At 42.1% G+C, this 26698-nt stretch overlaps 1 protein-coding gene across 1 annotated transcript; it reads right to left on the bottom strand.

Moving 5' to 3' along the window:
• Positions 1 to 134: 134 nt before the first annotated feature.
• On the bottom strand, positions 135 to 26698 carry LOC306766556 (MAGUK p55 subfamily member 4-like; the record flags this gene model as incomplete). Its single annotated transcript, XM_079254335.1, has 17 exons — positions 135 to 323; positions 523 to 657; positions 2540 to 2648; positions 2774 to 2867; positions 3399 to 3479; positions 5271 to 5438; positions 7136 to 7174; positions 8991 to 9061; positions 10041 to 10237; positions 11238 to 11309; positions 16063 to 16148; positions 16616 to 16697; positions 22698 to 22829; positions 22917 to 23000; positions 25654 to 25731; positions 25817 to 25938; positions 26668 to 26698. The coding sequence occupies 17 exons, from the start codon at positions 26696 to 26698 to the stop codon at positions 135 to 137; spliced, it is 1770 nt and encodes a 589-aa protein (XP_079110461.1).

Here is a 26698-nt window from a genome sequence, read left to right as displayed (position 1 = left end):
AGAGTATTTCATTCTATTGTATTATTATTTCTTGTTTCTATTTATTGGCACATTTGATATATTTTTAACACTGTTGAGCCAATGAAATGAAATTCCGTTGTGTATACACGAATGAGAATGAAGCCGGTCTACGTCTAAGTCTCTTCTGTTCGAAGCCAGCTGACAGGTATCCACTGAGGTTCGTTTTGTGCCTGTTGGATGATGGAGCAGAGCTGAATGCAAGCATCCTGTAGATCATCATTCACCAGAACGCTGTCAAAAAACTGTTTGTATTTCGCCTCCATCAACTTGGAAATCTCCTCCAGTTCCAGAAAGTCTTCCTCCTGCATGACAAGGAAAGTGAGACTGTGCTCATCACTTCAGTCAGAGCTGGTATGAATTACAGTTCCTGGATTTGAGTCTATGTCTGGGTTCCTGCACTGGAATATTGCCCCAGTTTTATGTTCAGTTGTGTCTCTTAAGTTGTACTTCCTGTTTGATCCATTGTTAATTCCAAAAATAAGGTGCCATCCACAGTCTTACCGTAAATGCCCTGTTGATGGTCAGATTGGTGATAATTCTGGCATTTCTTCTGGTTTGTCTCAGTCTTTCCGCATTTGGTGGTTTGATAAAAATCACAAAGGGTTTCAGTTTCCTGGACCGCAACAGCAGGATGCTCTGAAGGTGGAACAAAGTCAAAATCAAGATTTTTTTCTCACAGAACATTTTGCGACTCAACCACTGAGATTCACATATTTGTGTTTGCAACCACTCGACTCACTAAAGTAAAAAAATGCATCCACATAACTGATTCTCCTGCAGAGATTATGCCTGATTAAAATTTTTAATGTGGCATGAGTAATAACTTTTGTTGTTAATGTAGTGAATGTTTGGTGGGAGATCTTGGAAAAGCATTTTGAGCAAGCAACATTTTAAAAATACACAATTCAAAAGTCTGGAACATTTTCTTCAGACTTCCACCCAAAGCCACTCCCCCATTGCACAGAAACGGGTAATGCTCGCCAGGTTCATTGTATTCCGATGTAGTATGCTAGCTAAAGTAGCTGGCCAAGCTTAGGTTCTCGCTTCGTTGCAATTATTTTAAGCCTCTGAGAGCTTGCATTTCGGAGTCTGAAGGGAATTTTAAGCAATATAGTAAAAATTTCTCCTGGAAAACATCTCCTCCATGCCTTTAATGTGTTAAAAAATTGATGTGCTACTTCCACACTGATCTCTTTGCTTAAAGTTTTCATTTTGACTGCTCTAAAAAAAACAAAAACAAAAAAAAAACAAAAAACCCGCACTTATTTAGATGGACGTGAGTTATATACACTGCTCACAAAAAAGGGAACACCCAAACAACACAATGTAACTCCAAGTCAACCACACTTCTGTGAAATGGAACTGTCCACTTAGGAAGCAACACTGATGGACAATCAGTTCCACATGCTGTTGTGCAAATGGAATAGACAACAGGTGGAAATTATAGGCAATTGGCAAGACACACCCAATAAAGGAGTGGTTCTGCAGGCGGTGACCACAGACCACTTCTCATTTCCGATGCTTTCTGGCTGATGTTTTGGTCACTTTTGAATGCTGGTGGTACTTTCACTCTAGTGGTAGCATGAGACGGAGTCTACAACCCACACAAGTGGCTCAGGTAGTGCAGCTCATCCAGGATGGCACATCAATGCGAGCTGTGGCAAGAAGGTTTGCTGTGTCTGTCAATGTAGTAGCGTAGTGTGTTTATTTTATTTTTAACTGTTCTTTTTCATGTATCTCATTTTATTGTTATTTTATTTTCTTAAGCTGTTTTGGTTCACTTGCTGTTTCTGTACAGCACGTTGGTCAGCTGTATGTTGTTTTTAAAGTGCTTCATAAATAAATATGGAATGGTATGGTATAGTATAGTATAGTATAGTATAGTATAGTATAGTATAGTATAGTATAGTATAGTATAGTATGGTATGGTCCAGAGTATGGAGGCGCTACAAGGAGACAGGCCAGTACATCAGGAGATGTGGAGGAGGCAGTGGAAGGGTAACAACCCAGCAACAGGACCATTACCTCCTTCTTTGTGCAAGGAGGAACAGGAGGAGCACTGCCAGAGCCCTGCAAAATGAGCTCCAGTTGGCCACAAATGTGCATTTGTCTGATCAGTCAGAAACAGACTCCATGAGGGTGGTATGAGGGCCCAATATTTAATAAAAGTATTTCATTCATTCAGATCTATAATGTTTTACTTTATTGTTCCCTTTATTTTTTGAGCAGTGTATATATATATATATATATATATATATATATATATATATATATATATATATATATATATATATATATATATATATATATATATATGTTTGTTCTTTTTTTTTCTTTTGCAATGACCTGGAGACCCCTGAAATTATACTGAGACCCCCATGGGGGACCCTTAGTTTGTGAACCACTTGTCTAAACAGCCTATAGCAAATAGCACTCTGAAAGAAGAATCCAAAATCAACAAAAAGGAGAAGAAATACATCTGCACGTTACCATCAACTCAATTTTTAAAGACACTCACATGTGGTTCGACATCGACGATGCACATCCGTCCTCGTTTTAGAACCTCATTTATGGCATCCAGGCTGGTTCCATACAGATGGCCCTGACTCTCCCCGTACTCCACAAACCTGAACACAGAAATGTTGCATGTACATACTTTCATACAAATGGCACAAACTTGCAGATCATTAAGTAAAATTAGAACTAACACAAACAGTTAAATATTCAGATCAAAAGTAAAAGAAAATCATACCTATGGTTGCAGACCAAGTACTCAAACAGCTCTTTGGTAACAAAATGGTACTCTCTACCCGCCAGCTCCCCTTCACTCATTGGGCGAGTTGTGTCTGTAGAAACATGGCAACAGCACAGGTGAGTATTTGTTTACCAATGGTATGAAAATCATCCAAAATATAAAAACTAGAACTCTTATTTCAATGTATAGGTTCCTTATTATTTGGGTTATATAATAAATTTGTTTCTAATAGAATTTCTTCCTCATTATCTGTTTATGAAACTTTCTTTGTCAGTTTTAAAATGCTCAGTTTTAAGAGTCTGCCTGTTTTGATCCCTGTTTATGTTGTGTCACAAAGATTGAAACACTTTTTTTTACCCAGCCAGTGAATGACATCTAAAGAAAGCCTGAAAATAAACAGAAAATCAAATAATTGTGTGTATGGGATAAAATATAAGCCCGCAATATATGCAATGAAACTAAACGAAACCCAAACTGAAGGTTACAAGTGGGTTTGGTGTTTTGTTCCACTTCCACCCCTCCAACCTCCCACTGAACTGGTTTTATGTAGCAGTACTGAGATTAGAAGTAATTTGGCATAAATTCTTAAGAGAAATGTGTTAGAGAAGTTGAGGGCACTTACGAGGAACTGGTCCCTGGAAGGTTGATGGGTTCAGTTTGATGAGCCTCTTCCTCAGTTCATTTACTCCAACGCCAGAAGCCCCTGTACAGAAGAAGACACAAATAAGAGCATTTTCCTCGTGCATTTCCATGTTCATATAAGCCTAAATATGGTTACAACCTCATTAGACCACTTAACTGGAATATAGTCTTCGTCTTAGTTTCCAATCACAGGTGATGAATTGATTTGTTTCCCTTCTGTGGATGTTTGACTCTAATATGATCGGTGGGGATGTGCCCCATTTCAGCTTTTTTTGCTCTTTTTTCCCGACTTATTATGCCATGAACCAATATACTAAAAAAAAAGTTAGGCTGACAGCCAATTGAAAACATGTCAAGGAGTAAATGCTTTTTATAATTAGCTATTATTCCTTATTATGGCTTAATATACATATTAATACTTGACCTCACAAGGGGGGCAGGGGTAAAAAAAAAAAGAGAGTAAGCAGAAAAGAAAGAGAGAATGAAGAGAAGTAAAGATGGGCAAGGATAAACCAGAAGGAAAGTAACACTGTCAGCTGTTTAATTAAGAAAAACCAGTCAACCAGTTACTACGGCTGTGAGGAAACAGAAAATCCACTGCAACTTCATCAAGAAAAACGAAGCTGACAATCATCGGGAGAACCGTTAAAAACACAAACAAGGTGGAAATAAAATAACACCAACAACAGCAACACAAATAAACACAGCTGCTGTTGTTGGTTATTAAACCCACTGGACAAGACAGAGGCTTCATCAGCGTGCAGGTCGGCAAATGTGGGGGAAAATATCAGGCATTAATAGTGAGCAGTGGTTGTGCAAATGCAACTGGTCAGAGGCAGACCAGGGGGGCTCCAGGATCCAGGAGACCAGCTGCCACCACAGAGCACAAATTCCAGCTACCTCACCATAGAGATGACCATGAATCTGCTCAGAAGGCGACAGAGGAAGCCCAAAACCAGAGTGCTCCATGGTTATGAAGCACAGGCCTCAGGAGGCCAAGGACAGCAGCTGCAGGGCCCACCAAGCGTGGATAGAGCGTGGGGCCCTTGAAATCTGAAAGCATTCCCAACCGCACAAGGCAGAGGACCTGCCCAGTCCCCATGAGGACCAGGCCCCACCAGATGGCCACCTGGCACAGGTCAGCTCCCAGTAGTTAAAGGGACTCTATGATGCTGTTTCTAGTTTTCTGAGCTTTCTACAGTGTTATAATGTTGAATACTCATCAGGCATATGAGCGGCGCTGTCTTTTTTTAATCACCTAAACGTATGTTTGAGTTTTCCAGCACTCTCTACGTTCGGTTTCCATGCACTATATGGAAAATGATTGGTTTGAAATTTTTTCTACTTCAAAATTTTAGTGACGTCCTGGAGGAATAACTCAGTGATTGGTCATCTTCTCTAGGTTGGGCACTCAGTATTACTACTACTAGCAGTTGACCAATCAGGCGCAGCCCGCAGGCAGGAGAGAGGGCGGAGCTGTCTTTGTTCGCTTATTTCTGGCAGAAGCTGATCTGAGAGGATCAGTACAAAATGTATGAAGGGGTTTGTGAAAAATTCTTAATTATTTCTTGCCCTTCTGGACTTGCATATTAAAATAAATTTGACTGAAATGTGCATTGTAGAGACACTTTAAGACTTCTAAATGACTGATTCTGTAAATGAATGTGATTAAAGTATTCAATACTGATGTTACATCAAGATGTTTACATGTATTGTAAAAGGATGGTTTTCATTCAAACACTACATGCTTGTTAGCATTTAAGCAACATGAAAGTGTCAACATGTTGGACAGCACTTTGTGAACGTGAAGTTGAAGCTATCAGTGACGCTCTGTCAGATACTTTTTTCTTACCGACAAGGATAATGAGGCGGTGGTTCTCCTGCGGGGGGCGCTGGTACAAAGCCACCTCCTCATAAGGGGTTGAGAGAGCGTTGGCACTGGGCGAACAGGAAGTGCAGGACTGCCGTCTCTTCCGATAGGATGTCTTCCTCCAGAGACGGAAACTCCGGCGGAAACCAGCTTGTGATGGTGAACAAAACCTTCATTTAGACGTTTGTTTAAAAGCAAAAAACACTGCAGAAAACCATGTTTTTTTTTTTAACATTTTGTGATGTAAATTAATCTGTAAATAAAATGGTAATGACATTGTCCCGAAAATCCTTTGGAAAACAGACGAGATTCAAATCCAGAGTTAATCTAAAACAGGGCCACGATCCTGCAGGTTTTCCATGTGTCTCTGCTCCAACACACCTGACTCAATTTAATCATAGTGCAGAATGTTGTTGGCTGTTGGATCCATTTAATGGAAGCCAGGTGTGTTGGAACAGGGACAGATGGAAGACCTGAAGGACAGCGGCGCTCGAGGACCGACTTTGGACACCCCTGAAGTGTGAATTGCCGTTTAAAATGAACAATGAATAAAAAATAGGAAATATATTTGAGTTTAGCAAATATAGTCATGAAGATTTAAATGTAAAATCAGGGCACTGGGTTGTCCAAACCAAAACGGGTTTGTGGGGTTATTTGGTTCCTTTTTCTCTCTTCTTTCTTAAATGAACACCTTTTAACATAGTTCATCGCAGAGTGGGTGACATTAATGTGACTCACGTTAAGACAGAAACTGTTCACTAAATCAGTTCAAGTAAAAAATATTCTCTTACTGTTGTGGTGACATACTATGCTATTGAACATTAGGACTGGGCGGATTGATATAATTATTTATAATAAAAATATCTATGAGATGGATCTGAGATTGGTATTTTTCTTGCAGAGGACTTGGGGGCCAAAAAACCAAAGAAGGTGAAAAAGAGCTAACGAATGGTAGGTTTTGCTTTTGTTTAGTCGATATGCACCGATGACTTTGTTTTTCTAAAAAAACTGTGTATATTAAAAGAGAATAACAGAGTTATTTTATTATTTTCGTACACTGTTGACATTGTTAATGTTTACAAAAAAGCTTAGAATAAAAATATTCAGTTCTGTTACTTAGTTTGTTCACAAAAAAGTGTTCTATTAGACAAAATCCTCGTCTTGATCAACATTCAAAGCCAACATCATTAAATGATGGTGAAATTTCAAGTAAAAACTGTCGGTTTCTTACTGGTATCATATATTGGTATCTTATTGGTGTCATATCTTATCGGTATAGTATCTTATCAGTATCGTATCTTATTGGTATTATATGTCATCAGAGTCATATCTTATTGGTATCGTATCTTTAGTATCAAATGTTATGGTACCATATTGGTATCGTATCTTATCAGTATTGTCTCTTATCGGTATTATATCTTATCTTATCTTATCTTATCAGTATCATATCTTATCAGTATCCTACCTTTTTGGTATTGTATCCTATCAGCAATATATATTATTTGTATAAGATCTTATTAGTATCTTATCAGCATTGTATGTCATCGGTATCATATCTTATTGGGATTGTATCCTATCGGTATCCTATCGGTATAAACAGGATGGAGAGTTTGTAAATCGCTGATGTTATCAGCTGCTGGACATTGTTGGAAGATTTTGCTCAATAATCAAATAATAAAAAATATTTTTACATCATATTTCTTTTATAAATTGTATGTGTTAAAATGTTTATTCATTTACCAGCATTCTAAGCAGTCTCCTTTTCTTTTCCTCTTCTGAGGGCAGCTGTGTGTGCAAACTTAAAGTGTCTGAATCTCATAATTATCTGATTATTAAATGTTTCTTACCCAGGTAGATTCCATCGGCTAAATCAGAGTTGGCCTCATCTGAAGGAAAGAAACATTCAAATACAATGTTCTGTCACACTGTTAACTAAAATCTGTCAAACATTGCTTTTAACTGAAGGATAAAAGTTGATAGTTGATGAAAAATAAAAACTAAATACAAATGGAATCGGTTACTGCAAACAGACAAAATGATCACATTTAAGGAGCAAAGAAGAAACACATGTAGTTTTATGTGCATTGCTTTCCATGTTTCCTTTAAAACAATTACATTCCCAACTCTTATTCAGTTTAACTTCATATCATTTACATCTCATCAATGCAGCAAACTTATAATAATTCATTTCAGTGGGTTACACTAAAAATCTTGATCAGTGTGTCAGAATTTGAGTGAAAAGTTGATTATAGGAAACCAGCCCAAGAATAACTGATTTATGTGCTACTTAAGTAAACTTTTCACAATCACTAACTTACCCACCATAGACTAGTTCTTTATTTTCCAGATCTGCAGAAAAGAGAAACGAGTTTTACTTTATTTGTGGGTGATGATCTTCTGTCTGACATGAAATCATAAATTTACCACTGACTTACCTGTGACGATGCATCTGTCATCAGCAGTTTTTGGATCATCCTCTGAGAAGACGGAAAACTTCAGTTAGCTATAGTTTGTTTAGAACAAGCCAAGCAGCATCATGACAACAAAGTACAAAGGTTAATCCTAGATAATAAAAAAAGCAGAAAACTTACGTTTGTGTTTTTTTTTTTTTGTGTGTGATTTTTTTCTGTCTTATTTGACCCCACTGCTGAATAATCTATATATAAATGCCACACATCCTTCCTCACTACGCCATGTTAGGTTAAATGGGAAGGGACGGTGTGTGTATGACTTGAAAAGTGAGATTTAGGGGAATAAAAATCACATATGAAAATATACAGACGACACAGACAACCTGCCAGAGACTGTATGAGAGCTGAACAAAGGGAAACACCCACCGTTATCATCCAGAGGCACTGCAGATAACAGGAAGGAAAAAAACCCCTTTTAATAGAGTTGTTCTACATTTCCATCTACAATACTGAGCATGCACACAAATAAACACACAGGTGGGAAATAAGTACTAATGGTACATTTAGAATTCCACTCTATAGTCAGTGCTTGCTGAGTGTCACTGGAGAATACATGCTCCTCTCCAAAGCACAATCCAGGTTGTAAAAATGTGAGATGACAGCAATTACAGTGTGTTGTTTAGGACAATGTTCATGTGAGGAAACCCAAAATCCAAACCATCCCCTGTGAAAATGGGAATGCTGACCTTTCATTTCTAACCTTTACCATGCCAGTTTAATGGGTTGTCCAGCATCACGTAACATGATGTAGTTCTACCTGTCACTCTTGTGTTTTTGGAGACTTATTTTACTTTCTTTAGAACCTTCATTTGGAAACTGAGTCGTGGTCTAAAAAAATTAATCACATGATTAGTGCAGGACTATACCACTAATGCTGCTTACTGACTAGTCTACCTTTAGATCTTTGGAATGGTGTGAAAGCACCTCAGGAGTACTGTGCACATTGTCTTGATGAGTTTTAATGCTAGAAACCATCAAGTAAAACTAGATGAAAACTTATGAAATGTCCATTTACTGTTAGTAAAGCAGGTTCCCAAGAAAATGGGACTAAAAACTTCCAATCCCAGTCATTCAGCTGGTGGACATGAACTGCACCAACAGCGTGTTTGCACCCTAAAGATGTGTGTTCTCTTAAGTCCCAGATACAACAGCGGGGGTTTCACATGGGAGATTACTGAGGTTTTCATCCAGTGTGAGACATTTATATGGCAGATTCATAGAGGTAATGATGAAGAGTCCTCACAGGGTTTGATGCAGGTATGAATCTGCAACGGCTGACACCACCAGTGCTCCCTCTGTTTGCTTTAGAGAAAGAGAACAAAAGCAGGGAATTAGCAGTGTCAATGATTCTGAAGTAAAACCAACTTCTGAAAGTCTGAGATTTAGCTGTAAAAACCCACTTAATTTGTAAAGGTAAAAGCAGTGCAGTGTCTACAGTAAGAACATTTATGGGATCAATAGGTGGAGAATCAACAGTTAGACTGATTTATGCCATCAAGAAAGATAGACAAATATTAACAGCTTGTCTGCTTGAAGTAACAGTATCAGTAAAGTCGTATTGACACATTGCAAATAGTAGTTACTGAAGTGTTAGCAATTAGCATCAACAGTAAAAGTACTTGAGGATCATCAGGTTTGTTTTGTAAAGTATTATCAACCCCTAAGTTATGACCAAAAGTCAATGCAAAGTTCTACAAGCTTGAACCAGCGCAGAATACCAGAATGTAACATCAATGGTGTGGACTTTCTGCATTTCTTTTGTACATTTCACTCTACATTTAGATATCTCCAACTTTCAGTGAGCAGTGTGTGTGTAGATGATAGAGATGATGATGTAGATGTAGATGTATTGTAGTAAGGTGTAATAATTGGTAAAATTTTTGTACATCTATACCTGCAACTTATCTTCATGCATCCTGAAATGTTTATTGTACCTTGTTTTGCTGTTATCCTTAACTTTTAAATACTGTGTTTACTTTTTTTGTGCAGCATTTTGAACTTTGTATAATAACAATATAATTATTTATAAAAGTAATTAGGTACCATCAAATTCATGTACTCAAAGTTTAGTTACACACTAATATTATACGAAGCTTTAACTTAGTGAAAGTAATAAGTCATAAGTCAAAACACTGAGTTATACAATTAAATTAAATAAACTTCTGTGTTTGTATTTAGCTTGTTGAAACTGACAGAAACAGTGGAACGTCATTGTTTGAGTTACAGCTCCCTCTGGTGGCCACATGGCAGATCAGCAGCTCTCCTGTAGTGTGTGCCTTACCTCCTCAGCATACTGGCTGATGGGATCAGCCGAGCAAAGGATGCTCCACAGGGGAGCTTCCTGGCCTGCCACCACTGTCCGTCTGACTGGTTGACCACCTCCAGCAGGTCGCCTCTGCTGAACGCCATTCCTGCATCTGGACACGGGATGGAGGAGTCCTGCTGGGGGCAGTAGTCCACCATCGCTCTCATGTAGACCTGAAAAACAGATCTAAGCAGTTATATCTTAAGAATGAATTAAGATACACTAAAGGGTGTTTTAAGGGAGGCTGTGGCTAGTGTTGATGGACACTTTGTTATAAAGTGTAGATGATTATAATTGAGATTTATTATCTATCTATCTATCTATCTATCTATCTATCTATCTATCTATCTATCTATCTATCTATATATATATATATATATATATATATATATATATATATATATATATATATATATATATATATCTATCTATCTATCTATCTATCTATATATATGTATATATATATATATATATATATATATATATATATATATATATATATATATATATATATATATATATATATATCTATCTATCTATCTATCTATCTATCTATCTATCTATCTATATATATATGTATATATATATATATATATATATATATATATATATATCTATCTATCTATCTATCTATCTATCTATCTATCTATCTATCTATCTATATATATATATGTATATATATATATATATATATATATATATATATATATATATATATATATATATATATATATATATATATATATCTATATATATATATATATATATATATATATCTATATATATATATATATATATATATATATATATATATATATATATATATATATATATAGTATAAAATTTCAGATACGTAATGCAGAAATAGAAAACTTCTGTACAAATATTGCTTATACTTGTATTTGTGGAAGTTAAATAATTTGTCAGGACTCATGCCAGTGAGTATTTTTTTGCAAACTGCCAACAGGCACCAACAGAAAACACCAACAGTTCTTGTTTACCATTAGTTAGTGATGATAGTCACAGATAATTTAATGAGTCTCTGATGGAAATTTAAGCCTCAAACGTCTGGTTAAATTACTGCTGACTGATTAGTGATTCTTATATTTACTTTGCAGTAAGTTTGATTTGAACCAAAATGTATTTATGGCAAAAATATGCACGTTTTCTTACCGGTTTCTGATTGCTGCTGACCTTAGTGGGATGTGGAATGACTTTAAACAGGATTGTACCTTTGGAGTTGCTCTAAAGGGCGAGAAAATCACACACACAAACAAAAAGGCTATTTGAAATCATAAAATCCCTTTAACAACAGACAGAAAATGATGTTTTGCGTTAGGAACTATCTGTCATGATTTGGGTTTTTCCCTTTGCTATGTTTTCAGGGTTCCTGTTTTATTTTGTAGTTTTCCTGTTTAGTTCCCTCGGTTCTTGTTTAGCTTCATTGATTTCCTGTTATTGAGTTCACCTGGTTTCATTTTGTTAATTACTTCACCTGTCTCATTGTGTTCTGTGTATTTATAACCCTCACTTTTTGTCTTGTGTTGTTGGTTTTGGCCTTCACTTTGTCAAGGATTAAAATGATGTCTGATTTCTGCATACCGGCTTCCCGACTCCTGCATTTGGGTCCACATCCCTACAACCACCGTGACATAATGAACCAGCCACCCAGGACCCAGCAGGAGAGGAGAAAAAGACACTCCAGGCGCCATAAGCAGAAACCACCAGAGACCATGACATGTGACGAACTGGTGGGTATTTTGTTTGGGCCTGGACCAGTTCCTTAGCTGGAGGAGAGGGAAGTCCGGTTGCGGTTCTGGGGAACCAGACTGGCTATCAAGCCACCAGCTCTACGGTCCACGTCTCCGGCGCTGCAGGCTCCCACGCCAGCGCCCAGGTCCACGTCTCCGGCGCTGCAGGCTCCCATGCCAGCGCCCAGGTCCACGTCTCCGGCGCTGCAGGCTCCCACGCCAGCGCCCAGGTCCACGTCTCCGGCGCTGCAGGCTCCCACGCCAGCGCCCAGGTCCACGTCTCCGGCGCTGCAGGCTCCCACGCCAGCGCCCAGGTCCACGTCTCCGGCGCTGCAGGCTCCCACGCCAGCGCCCAGGTCCACGTCTCCGGCGCTGCAGGCTCCCACGCCAGCGCCCAGGTCCACGTCTCCGGCGCTGCAGGCTCCCACGCCAGCGCCCAGGTCCACGTCTCCGGCGCTGCAGGCTCCCACGCCAGCGCCCAGGTCCACGTCTCCGGCGCTGCAGGCTCCCACGCCAGCGCCCAGGTCCACGTCTCCGGCGCTGCAGGCTCCCACGCCAGCGCCCAGGTCCACGTCTCCGGCGCTGCAGGCTCCCACGCCAGCGCCCAGGTCCACGTCTCCGGCGCTGCAGGCTCCCACGCCAGCGCCCAGGTCCACGTCTCCGGCGCTGCAGGCTCCCACGCCAGCGCCCAGGTCCACGTCTCCGGCGCTGCAGGCTCCCACGCCAGCGCCCAGGTCCACGTCTCCGGCGCTGCAGGCTCCCACGCCAGCGCCCAGAACCCGTCCGGCGCTGCAGGCTCCCACGCCAGCGCCCAGAACCCGTCCGGCGCTGCAGGCTCCCACGCCAGCGCCCAGAACCCGTCCGGCGCTGCAGGCTCCCACGCCAGCGCCCAGAACCCGTCCGGCGCTGCAGGCTCCCACGCCAGCGCCCACGTCCACGTCTCCGGCGCTGCAGGCTCCCACGCCGGCGACCAGAGCTCGTCCACCTCCCTTGCTCCGTGTTCCCGAGGGGGTCCCAGGACGGGACGCTCCTCTCTTGCTCCATGTTCCCGAGGGGGTCCCAGGACGGGACGCTCCTCTCTTGCTCCATGTTCCCGAGGGGGTCCCAGGACGGGACGCTCCTCTCTTGCTCCATGTTCCCGAGGGGGTCCCAGGACGGGACGCTCCTCTCTTGCTCCATGTTCCCGAGGGGGTCCCAGGACGGGACGCTCCTCTCTTGCTCCATGTTCCCGAGGGGGTCCCAGGACGGGACGCTCCTCTCTTGCTCCATGTTCCCGAGGGGGTCCCAGGACGGGACGCTCCATCTCTTGCTCCATGTTCCCGAGGGGGTCCCAGGACGGGACGCTCCTCCCTTGCTCCATGTTCCCGAGGGGGTCCCAGGACGGGACGCTCCTCCCTTGCTCCATGTTCCCGAGGGGGTCCCAGGACGGGACGCTCCTCCCTTGCTCCATGTTCCCGAGGGGGTCCCAGGACGGGACGCTCCTCCCTTGCTCCATGTTCCCGAGGGGGTCCCAGGACGGGACGCTCCTCCCTTGACCCATGTTCCCGAGGGGGTCCCAGGTTGGGACGCTCCTCCTCTGTCCCATGTTCCCGAGGGGGTCCCAGGTTGGGACGCTCCTCCTCTGTCCCGAGTTCCCGAGGGGGTCCCAGGTTGGGACGCTCCTCCTCTGACCCGAGTTCCCGAGGGGGTCCCAGGTTGGGACGCTCCTCCTCTGTCCCGAGTTCCCGAGGGGGGTCCCAGGTTGGGACGCTCCTCCTCTGTCCCGAGTTCCCGAGGGGGTCCCAGGTTGGGACGCTCCTCCTCTGTCCCGAGTTCCCGAGGGGGTCCCAGGTTGGGACGCTCCTCCTCTGTCCCGAGTTCCCGAGGGGGTCCCAGGTTGGGACGCTCCTCCTCTGTCCCGAGTTCCCGAGGGGGTCCCAGGTTGGGACGCTCCTCCTCTGTCCCGAGTTCCCGAGGGGGTCCCAGGTTGGGACGCTCCTCCTCTGTCCCGAGTTCCCGAGGGGGTCCCAGGTTGGGACGCTCCTCCTCTGTCCCGAGTTCCCGAGGGGGTCCCAGGTTGGGACGCTCCTCCTCTGTCCCGAGTTCCCGAGGGGGTCCCAGGTTGGGACGCTCCTCTGTCTCCAGTGTCCGGCGAGGAGGTCGCTCCTCCTCCCCCGTCTCCAGTGTCCGGCGAGGAGGTCGCTCCTCCTCCCCCGCCTCCAGTGTCCGGCGAGGAGGTCGCTCCTCCTCCCCCGCCTCCAGTGTCCGGCGAGGAGGTCGCTCCTCCTCCCCCGCCTCCAGTGTCCGGCGAGGAGGTCGCTCCTCCTCCCCCGCCTCCAGTGTCCGGCGAGGAGGTCGCTCCTCCTCCCCCGCCTCCAGTGTCCGGCGAGGAGGTCGCTCCTCCTCCCCCGCCTCCAGTGTCCGGCGAGGAGGTCGCTCCTCCTCCCCCGCCTCCAGTGTCCAACGTGAGGGATCCAGAGCCGAGGCCGCCCCCGTCGTCTGGGCCTCCCGGCCGTCCTCCAGCTGCCCCCGTCGTCTGGGCCTCCCGGCCGTCCTCCAGAGCCGAGGCCGCCCCCGTCGTCTGGGCTTCCCGGCCGTCCTCCAGAGCCGAGGCTGCCCCAGACTGTTTCCTGAGCTGGGCCGTTTGGACTCTTCCCCTGGACTTGTGCCCCTGGACTTTGTTTTTTCCCTTGGTCCCTCCTCCGGGCCCCCTCCTCCCGCCCGTCTCTGGACTCTGAACTTTTTGGGCCGTCCGGTGGCCGGCCCTTGTGGGGAGGGTACTGTCATGATTTGGGTTTTTCCCTTTGCTTTGTTTTCAGGGTTCCTGTTTTATTTTGTAGTTTTCCTGTTTAGTTCCCTCGGTTCTTGTTTAGCTTCATTGATTTCCTGTTATTGAGTTCACCTGGTTTCATTTTGTTAATTACTTCACCTGTCTCATTGTGTTCTGTGTATTTATAACCCTCACTTTTTGTCTTGTGTTGTTGGTTTTGGCCTTCACTTTGTCAAGGATTAAAATGATGTCTGATTTCTGCATACCGGCTTCCCGACTCCTGCATTTGGGTCCACATCCCTACAACCACCGTGACACTATCAACCCAGTCTGAGTAAAAAACATATAATGTGTATGTTGATTTAAAACATAGATTGTGAGACTGTAAAATATCCCAGGTGCTTTTTTTTTTTTTTTTTTTTTTTCACCCCCTTGCAGTACTTCCGTGACATGATGGGAAGTGCACTGTGTTGAGACTTCTGCAGTAGCTACAGAAGCAACGTGGCAAGATTCAGTCTATTTGCAGGACACCCTGTCAGTTTTCCAAATGATGTACATAGGTCACATATATTTAATAGTTAGTTTGTAAACTGGATGACATTCACTGCCGGGTGCACGGGGTGAGATGAGGTGAAAATAGTACGTTATCTTAGGTAATGGATGTATAAACCGGGCGGTCAACAAAGATGATTGCTACCCAGCCCTCCTCACGATCAAAACATCAGTGACTGGCTGACAACGCCGTTTTAACTGTTCAAACTTACACTGATCCACATCCACGTGACCCCCACTCAGCATCACCATGGCAACAATGTAACTCAAACCATCCACCCAGTGATTATTAGCTCCCCCTCCAAACGATATTAATGGCTCCTATACAATAATTTAATGCAGTGGTTTCCAGACTTTTTCTGCAGGACTCCCTTTTCATCGACGACAATGATACTTACTTCTGATCTCAGCTTTGGAGTCTCCAATGTCACTGAAATACAGCCAGATGTAGTTTTTTTTTTTTTTAATGTTTTACTCATTTTCTTGCTGTTTTTTATGTGCTTTCATTCCTTTCCCATCTCCCTCTATTGCTCTGCACTCGTGACCTGTAGGACTACACTCACTGTCTTCAGAACATGCCCCCCATCCCCTCCCTTCTCTCACATTATGAGCTCAATCTGTTGTTGCATATGATTGGCTACACAGTATGCCCATCAAAATTAAGTCCCGCCCCAGTCTGTATGGCTTTTCAGCAGAGGTTCAGTTTTCTCAAATGGAACTCAGCTCTTCTGGTTTACTACAAATATACATTACTAACTCATAACATGACAACATAGCTGCAGGTTCTTATTTATTCCCACTAAATTGAATTTGAACCCACATTTGTTGGGCTGGCGAGTGATTTAAAGCCTGCGTGTTGGCACTTATTTCTCTTTCAAAGGCCATAACATGATCAAATCTCCCATTTTCCTTCAATATTCTGCAACAAATCTTTCAGATTACTCACCAGTATCTGGATGACCTTTTCTGGCTCCAGACCCACCACTGGACTTCCGTTCACTTCCACCAGCAGATCACCAGGATGGAGAAGTCCTGAAACACAAACCCAATGTTAAGCCATAACTTCAATTCAATTCAATTCAATTCAACTTTATTTATATAGCGTCAAATCACGGCAATGCCATCTCAAGACGCTTTACAGACAGAGGGGAAAACATAATGAAGGCCAGTTCATAATAGCCTATATAAGGAAACCAACAGATTGAGTTGAGTCCAACTCAATCTCCCATCCTGAGCAAGCACACTGGCAACAGTGGGAAGGAAAAAACTCCCTTTTAACAGGAAGGAAACCTCCGGCAGAACCCGGCTCAGGACAGGCAGCCTTCTGCCTCTGCTGTGTGGGGGGAAGAGGACAGAAAGACAACAGACAACAGGAACTGCTACTCCCGGCCAGGGAGTAGCAGTTATATAGCAGTTATATAGCAGGGTAAATATAACAACTTTACATGTTATATTTACCCTGCTAGAATAACATACAGCTGTATACAATTTTATCTCACCACTGCGGTCAGCAAGTCCACCATAAATCACTCGAGCGATGTAGATGTCTCCTGTCCCTTCATCCCTCCTTATAGTTGCTCCCTGAAAAATAAATATTTATTAGAAATTCTGTTTTATAAAGCACAACAGATAGCAACTTCTAGTATGAATAAGAGGAGTTGAAACAGATGAGAGTGGTTGGGAGGAGGAGGGCATGATGACAAACTATTTTAATTCTGACACATAGAAATATCATGAACATGCAGCAAAGTCTTGGACCAGCAGAGATTGCTACAAAATTCTGAGGAAGTGAAGAAGAAATTCACAATGTCCTAAAACTTTGCGCTAATTTGTGCATGTGTATGTACCAGCTGACTGCAGCTGTCTTTTTCATTGGGTGCACGAATGATATCCACATAGCAATAGATTAAATGTTATTTATAGAAATATTTATTCACAATACAAAATGCATACTCACTGGCCAGTTTATTATTAGATACACCTGCTTAATTACTGGTTAAGACAAATAACTAATTAGCCAATCACATGGCAGCTACTCAGTGCCTTCAGAAAAATGTTGGTCTGAGTATTTCGGGATCTGTTGATCTACTGGAATCTCCAGGATTTTTCCAGAGAAAGGTCTGGAAGCGAGAAAATGTCCAGTGAGCAGCAGTTGCCTGGACTGACATGTCTTGTTCAGGTCAGAGGAGAATGGACTGACTGGAGAGGATGGAAATGGAAATGATAGCTCAAATGACACCTGTTCCAACTAAGGAAAGCAGAGCATCATCTCTGAACACACAATATTTCCAACCTGGAAGCAGATGGTCTATAGCAGCAGAAGACCACACAAACTGAGGCTACAACTCCAACAGACTCCCCAAAACGGACAATAGAACATGATTGCTGGTCTGATGAGTCTCCATTTTGGTTCCAGATTCAGATGGTCGGACCAGAATTTGGTGGAAACATCATGAAAATATGGATCCATCCTGCCTAGTATCAATGGTTCAGGCTGCTGCTGAATGTGGGGGATATTTTCATGCCCCACTTGAGACACTTTAGCACCAACTGAGCATGACTCAACCACCACAGCCTATTTGAGTATTGCTGCTGACCAAGTCCATTCCTTTATGAGCACAGTGTAGCATCTTCTGGATACTTCCAGCAGGATACTGCACCATGTCACAAAGCTCATATCGTCAATAGCTGCATTCTTTAACATGAGATTGACTTCACTGTACTCCAATGGCCTCCACACGCACCATATTGTTCAAGTGATCGACCAATAACTTTAATGTTCCTTTAAATCTTAATAGATCAAACTCCACACCAACTGCTTAGTAGTGAAGAAGCCTGTTGAATGAGAGAGGACATAACTCCTAAACACAAGAAAAACTGTAGAAGTTCAGCTGTCTTTATTCAAGCTCTCAGGACTACCATTTGCCCTGAGATGGACTGGCGACCTGTCCAGAGTGTACCCTGCCTCTCGCCCAACGAATGCTGGGATAGGTTACAGCTTCCTCGCAACCCTTAATTGGACTAAGCGGTTAAGAAAATGGATGAATGGATGGATGACTGACCAGGAAGAATGAGGATCTTCACCAACAATCTTTGAAATGTGGTGGAGAGACATTTGCATCATGAATGTGGAGATGAAGGAAAGCAATACATTAATTTTTCTGTAAATAATCAAAACCAAATGAATATGCAGCACCTGCGTGATGGTCTCAGTTCCACATGGATTAATTTTCTGAGACAGTTTTTCAACATCTTTGTCACTAAGAATAAATGTAGTTCTGAAGGCAGAATGGCGAATCCAACCTGGTGCTGGCAAGGCATACCATATAAAGTGGAGAAAGAGTTATAAAGAATTATTTATTTTTTCAATGAGAATTTGCTAATTCATGTCTTCTGAACTGTGTGCTGGTTGTCATGAGATGAGTAAATGTACTTTTGTGCCAGGCAATGTGACTGGATGCAGTTACTGGAGTTGAAGGGCATCAGCGTGACATCCTATTAGTGTTGAAATTTCAGCAGCTGCGTTTCCATTACGTTTTTTTTTTTAAAAATAGAGTGATATTTCTAAAATTTTGACAAACAACAATTGCAATGTGCAGGTAGGTGTTTCTTTTAAATAGTGTTTAATGCATAAGCTGCAGTTCTCATACAATCTTGTCCTGCTGGCAAGAGTTTAAGAGAGTTGCAGCTTATGCAAAGAAGTCATTAATTTGGGGTTTTGCTGTGGAGGATTTGCCATGGCTTCTTCAGGTCTTTCTCCCTAGTTTCCCCTTTCCAATTATTAGAAAATCACATTTCACTGTTGCTTAGCGTCAATTTCCACTGAAATAAATTGGTCACATGATCGCCCCGTGTCACGTCTAGGGATGTGTAAATGTGGAAAAACTGTTTCCATTAAACTTTTGTGATGTACTTCTATATTCAAACGTGGAAATCCCCATCATGGGAATGTGCAAACTTTTTAGTGGTATATAACAGGTTTTTTTTTTTTTTATATGTAGGTGTTTCCATTAGCTGTTTTTTTTTATTGCAATATTTAGGCTTTGTGCAATTCTATGGGTAGTGGAAACACAGCTACAATCACTGGAAGCGACAATCAGGAAAAAGACAATAACATAATGGAGGATAGATTCAATGTCGTTATCTTTGGGATGGAAATTGTGAAAATGCAAATAATGAAATTATGGTATGTAAACATCCAATTTGTGTACCTTTCCATTCCATTCCTTCTGCTCCTTTGAGTGATCCAAAAAAGAAAGTCAGAAGACAGTTTCTGGAATATTGTTGATAAAGAGTATATGAAGCTGCTTCTGGCTTATGGTCAAACTTTAAATCAGTGACATGAGAATAGGGAATTCTGTTCTACAGTCATTTGGCAGAAACCTTTATCCAAAGAAACTTACATGAGCCGAGGCTCGAACCAGACCTTCTTTCTGTATGGCTGCAGTGCTAACCACTACACCACCGTGCAGCCCAAAACACATCCGCAACTCTATATTAGCATTGTTTCCATTTTAAAAGTTCACCACATATGGAAAAAAAATGTCACTTTCTGTGTTAATAGCCAGAACTGATGCGAGTACACAGTCTTTAGTTCAATTATTTATTTTTCTTCTTTGTTTTCAAGCAGCCTGTGCTTTTGCTGTTTTGTTCGTCATCTCGTTGAACCCTTGAAACTGTTCCATTGTTAAACCAAGCATGTCCATTATTGCCCCCACCACCTGCCCTTTGGGGCATTTTTGATCCTCCGTTCAGTTGTTTCAGACTCTGAGACACTGCAAAGCTGTGTGCACAAAAACTTTCAGCTGAAGAGGAGGATGAACAAGAAGAAGGCAAGAGAGGCTGTGGATAAGGTGTGGGAGTTTTGCGAACTGCTTTTGGAGACAGTGAGGAGACCCTCGGGGGAGGAATGGGACCCCTGCGCAGCTTTGGCCTGCATGTTTGGGATACTTCCTGCTGTTTTTTGGCGACAATGATCCCCTGGAGTTTGTCAACCACTTCAGCAAGAAGGTTGAGCGCTTGAGCATTTTCTTCCACACTGTCTGTGATCATTTCTGTTGCTGCCATCATCCTCTGGCCGAAGTGGCGTACATCCTGACTATTGTTCTCAATGCTGCTGGCCACCGTCTGAAAAGTGGACCTTAGCTCCTCCATGCTACACTGTTTGTGAAGCTCAAGAGGTGAACAAGGCTGAGGGTGTTCCGGTTGCTGTTGGGGCGCCTTCTGTTTGGGTTTGGGTTGGTTTTGGCATCCGTTGTGATGAGAAACAGAAGATTGGTGGAGCATACATGTATGGTTTAAGGGGTTTTCCTGCTGTTTGTTATGATGTCCAGCTTGACACACATGTTGCCTGACAGGTGTGGGGAGGGTGCTGAGGCCTTGTTGCTGAGTGGAACGATGTGTTGCAGGACTGCAAGGTGCAGTGTGGACTTTGACAGGTGCCCTGTTGAGACTAGGAATGCTCCCTGATTCTCCCACTGTAGCACTCTTTTTATACAAGAGGGGGGAATTGGGAAGACTGAGGGTGTAAGCTGGGACTGGAGGAGGAGGGTAAGCATAGTCATCGCTGCTGTTTGAGGCGCCATCTTCCCTGTTGCGTCCTTCTGACAATGAGATGGAACACGGTTAAGAATCAGTGCCAAAAAATAAAAAGTTTCACATCAGTGGGGAGTGACTGAATGGAAAGCATGGTCAGAACAAAGTCTGATCAACTGGCAAGTAGGGGATGAAGAGGAGAATAAGCAACTTGTGAGATGTAAAATGATGGATGAAAAAGGTTTTTGCCTTCCACAATGATGATAAAAGGTGGGATGGCAAATCAAGAATTGTCGGGATGGACTGATGAAAGCAGGGATGTGACATGTAACAATTTTGATGGATGGACTCTTGATGGACAATGATTCTGTTTTGTGGAAACAGCTTAAAGAATTACTGAATGATAAAGAAAATAGATCAGTGGTTGGATATTTTTTTTTTCTCTTACCAGCACAGGTATCAGTGGTAAAGACAGCTGGGGCTGATTGGTTGAGTCTTTGACACAGAATTTCTGCATTTTTTGGGCATAAACAGCAACTTCCTGTTGACTCATAACGTGGAAGAAAGGGGTAGGGATGGCTTCCTCTGGACGGAGACAGAGGCGTTGCTTCGCTCTCTGTCATTTGGAGCTCCTCACCCGACCACGCCCTCCTTGTAGGGATGAGACGCTCCAATGTGAGGCGACGAAGGCTGCTCCAGCGGCTACGTGTTACTCCTACCTCATCTCCTGCACTTCCTCTGTGCTCCACTCCACTCTTGTTGAATGAAAGATGTGAAACTGAGTTTTATCTTTCATTTAAATCAGTCATAAGTTCAAATAAACCTTATAACAAGTTCCCTTGTGGGTTCATTTGGTTCATTAATTGTGAATCACATGCTAATAGACTTTGTCTGGACAGTGTCAAAGGTATTGCAACCTGTCTCCAAGACATGTGTATCAAGCTGACTTGCCGATTGTGTTTTGTAGAGCAAGATAAGCTAACTGCTAGTCCAGGGGTGCCCAAGTTCGGTCCTTGAGATCTACTATTGTGCAACTTTTAGATGCAACCCTTGTCCAACACACCTGAATCAAATGAATGGCTCATTACCAGGACTTCTGCAGAAGAAGAATTCAGCTATTTGATTTAGGTGTGTTGGAGAGATGCATCTAGAAGTTGCATGAAAGTACATCTCAAAGACCAGACTCAGGCATTCCTGTGCTAGTCAATATGTCTGGAAAGTAGAAGTTTCTCCCATTGTACCCCCCCCCAAAAATGATCCAATGGGTCATTTGTTCATCTAAAGACTAAATTCTTCTCGACACTAATTATGCACACAGAACCAATAGAGCCTTCTGTCCATCTTCTGCATCTCTAATGCGCATACTTACAGAAAATGCTGCTATATCACTGGAAATCATGGGGGAGCAGTGTTCATGTATGGTTTAATGAGCAACTAGCAAAAATATAAAGAGGAAGAAGCTGTAAAGTGTTAACAACTACTGCTGTCTACTGTGCTGTCTTTCTCATGTCTCTTCATGAGAATGTGCATTATTATAACCTCTTCCAACATCTCCATGTTTGCTAATGTCTAAAACTAATGGTGGAACTCAAAAATGAACTCTCCACTGCCCCCTAGTGGACATATGTCCTAACAACCATTCCAACATGCATGTGAGCAGAAGGGCATTGACGTTTGTATGTGTTTGGCAAAGATGTACTTGTTGATGTATGTAAACAAGTGTAAATGGCCTTAAGCATTAAACGTAGGAATTCATAGAATGCAACCTCTTGTAGTCAGGAGAACAACAGCATGGAAAAAGGCAAAATGATGTCTATTAATGTGATTAAAGTATAGCAAAAAAAAAAAAAAAAAAATCTATTATGACTAACTGTGATGTTTTTTTTTTTTTTTTTTTAAACCCTCTTTGCAGGTTATTACCTTAACACAACTAGGAAGAGACTTGCGTTTTTGCAAAGTGTTAAGTTATTTGCTGGAAGTAATGCAGTTATGGCAAAACAATCTTCACAAAAGTGACAACTAAACCAATTTTTTCTTCTGTCTCACCAGTGGCTGGTTGTTCTTCACAAGACAGACAATTCTCATAGCTTCCTCATCATCAGGTAACTCATCGGGAAGGGGTGGTAAGACGGGTAGGTAGTCACACTGTGCCACACTATCGTGGGATGAAAGGAGGGCCTGGCAGACACATAGGAAGTTACAGAGTCATCTAAATGATGTTAGATATGTATTACAAAGAAGTTCAGAAATAATCTCAGGTCATACCTGGAAATGTGGCAAACCCAAGAGGTTATAGAGCTCTCTAGCTTCCGCTGAAGGACTATGAGCCCTCTGTATTATTGTCATGATCTAATGAACAGGGAAGAAAACAGACAGATACAGCGTTATCAGCAATATTAAAATTATATGAAATAGATCATTCCAGGAAGCCACTGTGTTATTGCTTTCTCACCCAAATGGTCAAGTTATGCTAATTTATATTGTATTTTGGACTATCAGAGTTGGTATTTTTTTAAATGACAGCTGCTATCTTACAGTGAAACAAGGAATCCATATTTGTTGTTCTTTGTACTTTGGGAGAAGAGCTATTGATGGAAAGTTTCATTACAGGTAGACAGTTCCTATTGGTGGAATTCCATGATTAAGACACCTTAAACTCATCAAATCTGTTTGCCTCCCTAATGAAGGCCAGTTTTCTGCAAAGGTCTCGATTACCATTTCTTAGAAATGAAGGCATTTTCATTAATATTAAAGGAAAAACCTTGTAGTTTTCTGTACTGTCTTGTATACTCTATCCAAAGAACACTTCCAAAGAGCACAGAGAACAAATAAATCCAGGGAGCATTACGACACAAATCATCTGATTGATTTGTGCTTAAGATTTTGTCTCAAATCAACATCATATTGTTAGCCCATGCCTTTGTTACTTCCAGACTGGTCTACTTCAATTCCTTTTTTATGGGTTGTCCCAAATATGCCCCGACAAGTCTCCAGATGATCCAAAATGCTGCAGCGAGGGCTCTGATGAGGACTAGCATGAAAGATCATATTTCAACAGTTTTAGCCTCTCTACACTGGCTCCCTGTTAAACCTGGATAAAGTTTAAAATTCATCCATGACCAAGCTCCATTGTACATAAAGGATCTCATAGTTCCATATATTTCAAATAGAGCACTTTGCTCTCGAACTGCAGGTTTACTGGTGGTTCCCAGAGTCTTGAAGAGTACTATGGGAGGAATAGGCTTTAGCGATCAGGCTCCTCTTTTTTCTAAAGACAGTTCAGCTAGGCTTGCTAGGATAGGTTCCTCTGACCTGATCAGCTCATCTAACAATGATTATCTATTAATAGAGTTAAGCACCAAGCTCTCCAAGTTGGGGCCCATTTATATTTCTTTATGTAAAGCAGGAAATCCATTTAATATATTGCAATGTGTTTTTTTTTTTTTTTACATTGCCATAGTTCATCAAGTCAGTTCATCCACTAGTAGGCAGTGCTGAGCTCCGAGTTCACTTCAGTGCTTTAACACCGGTTGGTAGCCGTAATGCACCACAGTAAAGTTGTTTTGAACCATCCAAAAACAACATAAGTAGAAGAATAAAATCACAGTCTTCCCTATTTTCCTCAGTTAGAGAAACAAAAAAATCATAAGCTGCATTTCCATTACACTTACAACTGTGCAAAAACTATATTTCGCATTAAAAAATGCTAATGGAAACACCTACAGTTTGATAAATGTCTCAAATATCACCAAATGTTTTTACGTTCTCATGGGGTGGTTTTTCAGACATTTTCATATAGAAATGTCTCCTTGTCTTCTGCATTTATACTAAAAGTGACTCCTTTCAAGATAAATGTACTCTATAAAGGTTCTGTTGGTCTGTCGTGCCTACATTTTAAAGGTTGATATATTTTTATCCAACATCCTCAACCTCTTTTGTGTCTTCTTCAGGTATTTTTTATTTGGTGGTTTCTTTGTCACCTTCTTCCTGTTTCGCTTCTCCTTTTCTGGTTTGTTCCTTTCGCTGGTCGTGCAAGTGGCAATCTCTGGCCATTAAAAGTGAAGCCTATCCGGAAGTGCATAAAACTGCAGTTCCCCTTTCGTCCACTAGGGGTACCAAAACAGAGCGAATCCCCTTGGACTCCCATGTTAAGACCAACTTCACAACAGACATAAACATATTCACAGTCTGGTTCAAAAATCCACTTTCGATTTAATAGGTTTAGGTTTACCTTCATGACAACTGTAGGGGGAGTGATTTTTTTTTTTCTAACTTGCCTGTTTTAAAGTAATTTAATCTCGAAATTTGGCATATTTAGGGGCATGTCCTTTTGATTGACAGGTACCCGATCTCCCGCTTCAAGTAAGAAGAACAAAGAACAAAAGCGGTTTTTATCTGGTTAACAATGTGACTTAGCTTTAGCCCGCTTACCTCCGTTAGCTGGTTAGCTACTGTTATCTCTGGGTTAGCTAAGTAAGCTCTTAAATACAGCTCGGAGTTTGCTCGATGTCAATCAACCACCATGATGCTCAAAGTCCCCCTCTCAGCGCTACCTCTTTGCCCATATTTGTATTTTCAAGGCGAGACGACACACATGCCTCTGCTAAGATGGTGATGGTAGGAACCGCCCACCGAGCTTCAATTCAGCTTTTCAGAAACCTGCGGGTGACGTCATGGAGGCTCAGTCTGTGGTTAGGTGTCAAATACAAAATTCTACATCTTCAGGTGGGGGCAGTGTAACTAAATCCACTCAAAATGAGCCAAATTTTGCGCGTAAGTGAGGCAGGAAAAGGATTCAACTGTCCGTCAGTCTTCTCGTAAAACATTAATGGACCTTTAGAGTAATAGTATCTCTCCCCAATTGGTTCCTTTGTTTCTGCCAATTGCTAAGCTTTGTCTGTGCATAAACGGCTAAGCTCAAATTCTGAGTAAAGTAAAACCAACCCCAGCTTCCCCCTCGAAAAGGTAAGTGGATGCAATCTTTTTCTGTGTGTTCCCTCACCTCGTATGAGAGTCCTGAGGCATAAGGCAGAAAGGGGCTTGGTGTCTGCCTCTGGAAATCCACCAGGCACTCATAAATCTGGAGAGTGAGAAAAGAATTGATAGGACTGGCTTACAGATGGATTTTTCTATGTGTTCTGAAGCGGGACTGCAGAACCACATACCTTTAGCAGGGAGCGTAGCCACGGTGCGCTCAGCAGCTCATGCAGAAGCTGTGCGCCGCTGATGTTTCTGTTGACAGCTTCGCCAACATCCTCTACCACGCTGGAAAGCACTTCACTAATCCCTGCACACACACACAGATTTTAATCTTAGGATAAATTATTATATCGTAACCAACACAGGCAATTATAGCTCACAGTTTAAAACCCCAATGGAGATTTTAAACGCTGGTGCATCACAACGTAACTGATGGTTCTGGGAGTTTGCTTGGTTGCTCATATGTGAAATGAGTTAAAGTTGCATGTATTACTGCAAAATGTGGTAAAACATTAATTGTCCTGTCACCATAATTCTGCCAATAATGACTGATATATCCACCAAAATACATTAAAACCTCAAACATTAAAAGTCAATTCATATTTTTTAACAGATATGTGACATTTCACTGATTTCATATGTACTATAAATATGTAGAAGATTAACCAATATTATTACCCAAAATGTAAAGGTAAAATATGATATATCTTAATAGTAGAAAAACAAAGTGAACTCAGCAGATCACAAACAATCCTACATGAATGTGAGATGTTTCAGTGAGCGTACACGTTTAAGTCGTGAAATTTGACGTGGCAGATGGTGAAAAACAGACTCATATGGGCCAGAGAGGATTAAGTTTCATGACCCTGCAGAAACACTAATACAAATGTGTAGAAGTGTGTATTTGAAAGGATTAAAATAGACCAGTTTGTACTTAAGACCTTACATGAAGAACAAGACTTAACAGGTAATACAAACAATTGACAACCAAATGTGTGTGTGTGTGTGTGTGTGTGTGTGTGTGTGTGGTTCTTACCATCTTCCATTGTTTCTCTCATGGTGATCAT

The sequence above is a fragment of the Telmatherina bonti genome (genome assembly GCF_933228915.1).
Source record: "Telmatherina bonti genome assembly, chromosome: 15".
In the NCBI taxonomy this organism is placed as follows: Eukaryota; Metazoa; Chordata; class Actinopteri; order Atheriniformes; family Telmatherinidae; genus Telmatherina; species Telmatherina bonti.
The sequence above is the reverse complement of the archived record's forward strand: the minus strand, read 5'-3'. Positions and strand labels throughout refer to the sequence as shown.